The sequence below is a fragment of the Cherax quadricarinatus genome, chromosome 29 (assembly GCF_038502225.1).
Source record: "Cherax quadricarinatus isolate ZL_2023a chromosome 29, ASM3850222v1, whole genome shotgun sequence".
Taxonomy (NCBI): domain Eukaryota; kingdom Metazoa; phylum Arthropoda; class Malacostraca; order Decapoda; family Parastacidae; genus Cherax; species Cherax quadricarinatus.
The window spans coordinates 18362659-18370656 of record NC_091320.1 but is presented as its reverse complement, the minus strand read 5'-3'; the positions used below and the strand labels follow the sequence as shown (position 1 = coordinate 18370656).

Below are 7998 nucleotides of genomic sequence, written 5' to 3'. Positions count from 1 at the left end.
CCTCATAACCTTACTCTTTCCTGTATTCACTTTTAATTTTCTTCTTTTGCACACCCTACCAAATTCATCCACCAATCTCTGCAACTTCTCTTCAGAATCTCCCAAGAGCACAGTGTCATCAGCAAAGAGCAACTGTGACAACTCCCACTTTGTGCGATTCTTTATCTTTTAACTCCACGCCTCTTGCCAAGACCCTCGCATTTACTTCTCTTACAACCCCATCTATAAATATATTAAACAACCATGGTGACATCACACATCCTTGTCTAAGGCCTACTTTTACTGGGAAATAATTTCCCTCTTTCCTACATACTCTAACTTGAGCCTCACTATCCTCGTAAAAACTCTTCACTGCTTTCAGTAACCTACCTCCTACACCATACACCTGCAACATCTGCCACATTGCCCCCCTATCCACCCTGTCATACGCCTTTTCCAAATCCATAAATGCCACAAAGACCTCTTTAGCCTTATCTAAATACTGTTCACTTATATGTTTCACTGTAAACACCTGGTCCACACACCCCCTACCTTTCCTAAAGCCTCCTTGTTCATTTGCTATCCTATTCTCTGTCTTACTCTTAATTCTTTCAATAATAACTCTACCATACACTTTACCAGGTATACTCAACAGACTTATCCCCCTATAATTTTTGCACTCTCTTTTGTCCCCTTTGTCTTTATACAAAGGAGGCAAAGGGGACAAAAGAGAGTGCAAAAATTATAGGGGGATAAGTCTGTATTATTATTATTATTATTATTATTATTATAAAAAATGAAACACTAAATTTACAAGAGTCAAACAGTGCAGTGTGGTAGGGAAGAATACAGGGGTATTGGGTAACAAAAGGGAGAGGTATTATTAGTAGGGTCATACAGTGCAGCAGAGCAGGAGAAAGTGCAGGGCTATAGGGCAGCAAGAGGGAGAGGTAGAGAAGACTGCAAGGCATGCCAGAGGCAGCATCATCAAAGTTTATGAAGTAAATCAGTTGCCATCAAAAAGTCAACATGAGGGCCTGAGTTAACCCTTTCAGGGTCCGTCCCGTAGATCTACGGCTTTACGTTCAGGGTCCAAACCGTAGATCTACGCCATGAGCTCAGCTCACTCTGATAAACTGTGAGTGGTACATTTGGGCCTAGATATGAGAGAATACATCTATGTGGTATGTGTGCACCACATAAAACAGATCCTGCAGCACACTGTGTATAATGAGAGAAAAAAAATGAAATCATGATTTTTCGATTAAAACAGCAACTTTGCAGTGTTTTTTCGTATGTTTTTTATAGTTGTATTTGCGATTTCTTGGTCTCATTTGATAGAATGGAAGACATATTACAGAAATAGAAATGATTTTGATTGGTTTTAGCATTGGAAATGGCTTGAAACTGAGCTCAAAGTAGCGTAAATGTTAAATTTTTGCCGATATTCAAGAGTAAACAAACGACCTCACACGTCTAATACACATCAGCTGGTGGGTCTAATATACATTCACAAATATGATGATGATATTTATACAATTATTACAGTATTGCATAACAGTAAATCTTCTATTTTTTGGTGTGAATAAAAATTCATTATGTGAATAAAAAATCAAAATGGAATTTATTTGTAAAGCCTCAAAACATAACTAATGAACAGAGGAAATGTTAGTTTAGTGCAAGGAATGCCTACATTGTTCATTCTGGACCCTATTTTGAAATTGGAATATTTTGAACTTTGTGTTAAATTGGCCAAATTAACAATTTCCGATCACTTTATTTTGTAGTTGAAACAGTTGACTTGGCGATTTCTTGTGCTCAATCGATAGAATAGAAGTAATACTAGTGAAATAGCTAAGAATTTGGTTGATTGGAATAATGTAATTGGCCTAAAATGGGAGTCAAAGTCGGCAAAATCGCCGATTCGTAAATATCGCTGACACATCAAAATTCGCGAGAGCATAATTTCGTCAATTTTCCACCAAATTTCGTACTTTTTGTTTTATTACCTTCACAAAAAGATTCTCTACGATTTCATAAGAAAAAATAACAATTTTTTTTTTTTTAAATTCTTGGACACTGGTGCGTGACTCCAGATTTGGGCCTTGGACCCTGAAAGGGTTAAAGGAGGGTCCGTCAGCAAGGAGGGAAGATAAAATAAGGGCAGGAGAGTGGTGATGATATCAAAGGCAAATTCTGCGTGCTCATTAATAGAGTGGACAGTCCAACAGAATATGGCTAACAGAAGCTGGAACCTGACAATTCTCACAAAGTGGACCAGGATGCCTCTCCATGAGATACCCATGAGTAAGAGGAGTCTGTCCAGTGCAAAGACAGGAGAGTGCTGTCTCCCGATCTCGGTATCGATGACAAGACGACAACCAGAAACCTATACTCAGTTTAATAGAATGTAATTTGATATGTAGCAGATAAATGGGACTGTAAAAGAAGTGAATGCAAATGTGGTAGGATTAAAAATTATGAATCTAATACACAGAGGAAGTTGTTACAACTGCTCTTTCCCAATGACAGTTCTTTTGGGAGGTTTTGAGAAGTTGTGAAGTTTGGTGAATGAATTTGAATGGGTATGTAAGAGGAGGAAAATAAAAGGACATATAGAAAAGCTGCATCGGAGGGATACGGCTGATTAATTGAAGGAAAAAACATAGAAAAGAACAATGTGATGAGTAATAAAAAGTGAAAACAATGAAAGATAGGGTATAAAATTGGAGGGAGGAAGGGACTATGGTATAATGAACATATTAAGAAATGTGGAAGTGGACATGTCAACAGATGTATCTAAGAAAGACGAGATGAACCACAGATGAGGGAACAAAAGGTAGGTGGTGTGTTATGGCATCGATAGAAAGATTAGTTAGTTTATCTATGAAGACAAAAAAGGGGATGCACCAGAGAACAGCTGTACCAACATTTTTATATGGGTGGGAGGCATGGACTTTTAAACATTGCAGTGACTTTAAACGAGACAAAGTGATGATGGTATCAAAAAAATATAGGTAATGAAAGACTGGATATTAGATGGCAGGGAAGGAGTATGAAGGAAGTAAATGTGTTCAGATACATGGGACTGGGCTTATCAGCAGATGATTCTATGAGAGATGAGGCGAATCAAATAAGTGACCATGGAAAAAAGATGAGTGATATACGTACTGAGGCATCTGTGGAAACTAATGTATCCATTGATGAAAAATGGGAATATACCAAAGTATAGTGGTACCAACATTGTTGTATGGGTGTGAAGCATGGGTATTGAATGTTGCAATGAGGAGGACTCTAGAGACAGCAAAGGTATCATGTTTGAGGGTAATGTGTGGTGGGGATATGCAGAAAATTCAGAGTTTAGAGATTAGGTGGTGCAGGGTCACCAAAAGTATTATTCAAAGGATTACAAAGTTGCTGTTTGGGAATTTAGAGAGGCTGGAAAAAAATAGGATGAATAGAAGAGCACACAAATCTGGAGTGGAGGGGAGGAGGAGTAAAATCATCCCAGGAAAGGTTGTATGGAGGGGTAAAGGAGGTTTTGAATGCTAGAGGCTTGGACATTCAACATGCCTGTGTGTTAAGTAGGAGTGGAAGCAAGTGGCTTTTATGATTTCGCATGCTCTTGGCATGTCAGCAAGGGAATGTTTATGAAAGGATTCAGGGAAACTGGAGGTGGGAAGTACAGTGCTTGCACCCTGAAGAAGGGGTGGGAATGTTGCAGTTTGGAAGGTCATCTGCACTGTGCCAACACTCTTCTGGCAGGGCAGTGATTGAACATGTGACAGTGAAAGTGCTCTCTTTGTCTGGTCATCCTACTGCAGCAGGAATGGTCTGAGTGTTAAAGATAAAATAAAGTAAAAAAAAATATAATGTACAATAGGAGATAAAGTGTTAAAGTGAGAGAGAGCAAATGAGTGAACATACAGTATGCTGTAGTACTGCTAAGAGCTTAAAACCAAGAATTTCTGTATATTTGTCTGCATAATGCCATAATTATAAATAGAACGATTCCTTGTTTTAATTTGTCTCAATATAAAACTTCTACACACCACCCAGCTGACAAGAATTAGTGATAAATTTTATCATGTTACATAATTAAGTTCATTCTGATACTGAGATCAGCATGAGCCATGGTAAAATTAAACTGCAATGATACATTTCCCAACACTTAGTCTTCTGCAAATGTTATCAAAATAAAAAAAAATACATTTTTTTACATAATACTTTTTGGCAAGTATTTTCAATCATCAATGCTAACAAAATCTTGAAATCAAATCCTTCAAGACCAGAGCAGTGACTGACTCAATATATATTTTAGTTTAGCACTTGAGCTTAACATTAAAGTAATATACAGGGTGTCATCTGAGTAAACAATATCATTAAGTTGTACACAACAGAGCAAACCAAAGATCTCTGTATTTATGTCACTGTGTGTATCACACACACCAATATATTTATCTATATTTTGTCCACTTGTAATTTAAAAAATTGAAAGGCAACTTATTGGAAGAGATTGAAAATGCACAACTGATAACATAAATGAGAAATCTCTCACATTGCTTTGATAACAAATTTTACCTATGTCATATTCATTAAACCAATTTATGAAGAGAACGTCTTATATATTTAATCCAAAATTATTAATTCGCAACCTTTAAACAATGCCTCTCATCTCATATTCCTAACATATGTCCTAACATTTTCTCTCAAAAATCTGTTATTTCAGACTTAGAAACAACTTTTACTAAGTTTTTCGTATTTAAATAGGCACTTTTATGGATTATCCCCATAACCTCTCAATATTCAAAACTTACTTTTACTAAGCTTTGAAACAATGAAAAAAGAATTTGATTTCATCAGCTCCAAGCATTATTTGCATAAAAATAGTTATAGTATTTACATTACACTGAAGTGAGAGTAACTGCTACTTCTCTAACACAACACCACAACCAACAAAATATTTACTAGCAGAATTTCTTTTTCTTGTTCTGTTTATTTCTATACACCTGGATTTTGCTACAAAAAATTTATTTTAGCCTAAAATCTATGCTGACCAGTGTAATGCATAAAAATATTTTCTGTAATCAAGCAAGTAAACACGAATCACCTATGACTGAAGGACGAGGGGAGAGAAATATTTCATTATGACATTTCACTCAAGTAAGGCTGGACTTGGTAAGGTGAAACATTATCATAAAAACTTTCATTACTGCCAATGTCTTCCTTCTGCCTGTCTGTCATTAACTGTCATCACTCATCTATACCAACTCTCTCTTTCCATCATATAAAAATGGACAATAATTAACAAGCTTTATAAGAACAATACCTATTGTAAATATTATGGCGCACATAACAAAACAAGAGCAATTCACTATTAACCCACAAATTAAAGAGAACACACAAAATGAGATTTCATTCCATCCTGGATCATTATTAACCCCTTCGGTGTTGGTGCCATAATATTACAGCATTGAACAGTGTCGGTCCCGTAATACTATGCCAAAATTCTAGCGGTTTCCAATCTTGCGGGAGAAAGCTGGTAGGCCTACATATGAGCGTATGGGTCTGCATGGTCAGTGTGTGCAGTATAAAAAATCTTGCAGCACAGTGCATAACAAGAAAAAAAAATACAACCGTGTTATTGGTTTAAAACAGTGACTTTGCAATGTATTTTTGTGTGGTATTTATGGTTGTATTCTCATTTTCTTGGTCTCATTTGATAGAATGGAAGATATATCACAGAAACCGAGATGATTTTGAAAGGTTTACCAATTAAAAGTAGCTTGAAATTGAGCTCAAAATAGCAGAAGTGTTTAATTTTTGATAATGTTCAAGAGCAAACAAATTATGCCACACGTCTAATGTGTGTCAACTGGTGGGTTTAATATGCATTCACGAATGTGCTGATATTATTTATACAATTATGCAGTAGTCTGAATAACAGTAAAATTCAAAATGAAAAGCAAGCATAATATAAGGCCTCAAGATGTGGCTAATGAACAGAGAAAGTGTTATTTTAGTGTCAGGAATGTCTGCATTGTTTATTCTGGCCCCTATTTTGAAATTGGCCTTTCTTGAATTTTGTGTGAAATTGGCCAAATTAGTAATTCCTGATCACTTTTTTGTCTTGTTGAAATAGGTAAATGGGTGGTTTCTTATACTCAATCGATAGAATAAAAGGAGTTCTAGTGAAATAGCTATGAGTTTGGCCAATTGGAACAATGGAATTGGCCCACAGTAGGGCTCAACGTAGGCAAAACCGCCAATGCATAAATATCGCCAAGACTAACTTTGAGAGAGTGTAATTCCACAAATTTTTCATCAAATTTTGAACTTTTATTACCTTTGGAAAACAATTCTCTATCATTTCATGTGAAAAAATATTCTTCAACACTACGAGCAAGTTTGTGAGCAGAGGTCTTGACACTCAAAGGGTTAAGTCAAGTTGTAACTTGATAATGATCCAAGACACACCAAAATGTTGTCCAAGGTTTCTTTCTCAACTTGTGGGTTAATAGTGAAGTGCTGCAGCAACAGTATTCTGACTTATTCTTGAAAAAAAAAGTTTGCAAACCAACATTTGCATCTTCAACCATGAACATAAAATGAGAGCTCTGCCTACAGTCTTAAGAAAACTAACTTGTGAGGAAGTAATAATGCCCCTGAGAACAGAGTAAAGCAGAGGAAGCTGACAAACTATGATATACATTTGCCAACTTATGTAAAACTAATCGTTGGCCTAATTATATAGTTTGCCTCACATCTAAATTATTATAGTTATTTAATCTTTAAATATATGTTAACAATAAAACAAAACAAGGGACAAGACATACAAGTGGTGCAAACATTAGAAACTGGTCCTAAACTCAAAGATACACTAGTTATAAATTATTTGAGCTTAGTCACAACCCAGGAAGAACTCATTTTATACCACGTCACCGGCACCTCACTGTCAAAGGACAACACTTGTCATTTCCGTTTCTCCTTCCTTTTAACACCACCAAATATGCTTCTGTAAGGAGATGCAATTGCATTATTCCAAAAGAACATAAGATTGGTTTTGCAGAGTGGATTTGAGTACTCATTTGGCACAATACCATCAATGTGTGCCTCAAAATAACTGAACATTGGAAACCAGATTTTAGTCCTAAATGAATCCCTCTGATGCAGGGCACGATTGTTTGCTAATGAGTGATAATAAAGAAACATACGTGATGTGATGTAAAAGGCAATAAAAACATCTATCGAATAATGCTCATGTGCAGCCAGGATAAAGAAAATACCAAAAGTATTAAGGACCCACGAAGCAATGTGCAGGTAATACATTCGTCTTGGAGTATCTGAGGAGAAAAAAAATTTTTTTTTTAGCTTTTCTAAATAATAAGTACATACTGAAACTTACATTCTTACTAATGTAAATAAATTTCGTGTACTATAGGTGTTGGCAAGCTCATGGAGTGTGAAGGGCAGGCACCTCCCTGACATAAGTCCTATATGAATAATAATAAAGTCTGTGGGAAGGAAAAAAATGCACTTACATTCTGTAATGAAGAAGTTGAGCAAAGTAAGAGCAGTGGTGTGACCGCTGAACATGTAATCACCGCATGTGCGAACCCCCTTGATACTCAGTCCTCCTCCCTGCCAGATTATCCAGGCCTGCTCCAGCTGTGTCAGTAGGTCACTGGGATCCTGAATGAGGGTGACAAACATTTGGAGAAGCCTAATATGTACATATCACAATGAAAATCTAATAATCTTTTGTAAACTGTGAATGAAATTACATACATCATTTTTTATTTAGGTATACTCTCATTTAATATTCCTGTAATATATAGTGTGTTTCCAGGTTGGATCACTTTTCTTATGCATTACAGGAAACTTTTTCATGCAATAAGGATGCCACGCCCATGATGACACTCTTCAGGTTGCTTGCTCTATCTCGGCACGAATATTGCTGCACACTAACAGTGCCTTTCAAAGCAGGCGAAATTGCCGACCTAGAAAATGTACAGAGAG

General features: G+C 36.3%; 1 protein-coding gene across 4 annotated transcripts in view; it reads right to left on the bottom strand.

The window, feature by feature from the left end:
* Positions 1-728: 728 nt before the first annotated feature.
* LOC128705333 (sphingomyelin synthase-related protein 1) overlaps positions 729-7998 on the bottom strand; it is a 344236-nt gene continuing 336966 nt past the window's right edge. For all 4 annotated transcript variants that reach the window (XM_070089639.1, XM_070089640.1, XM_070089641.1 and 1 more), the window contains exons 8-9: positions 7521-7671; positions 729-7322 (exon numbers count right to left, since the gene is read on the bottom strand). In XM_070089639.1, coding sequence (XP_069945740.1) covers positions 6952-7322; positions 7521-7671 — 522 coding nt within the window. In that variant the 3' untranslated portion in view covers positions 729-6951. The remainder of the gene's footprint in view (positions 7323-7520; positions 7672-7998) is intronic.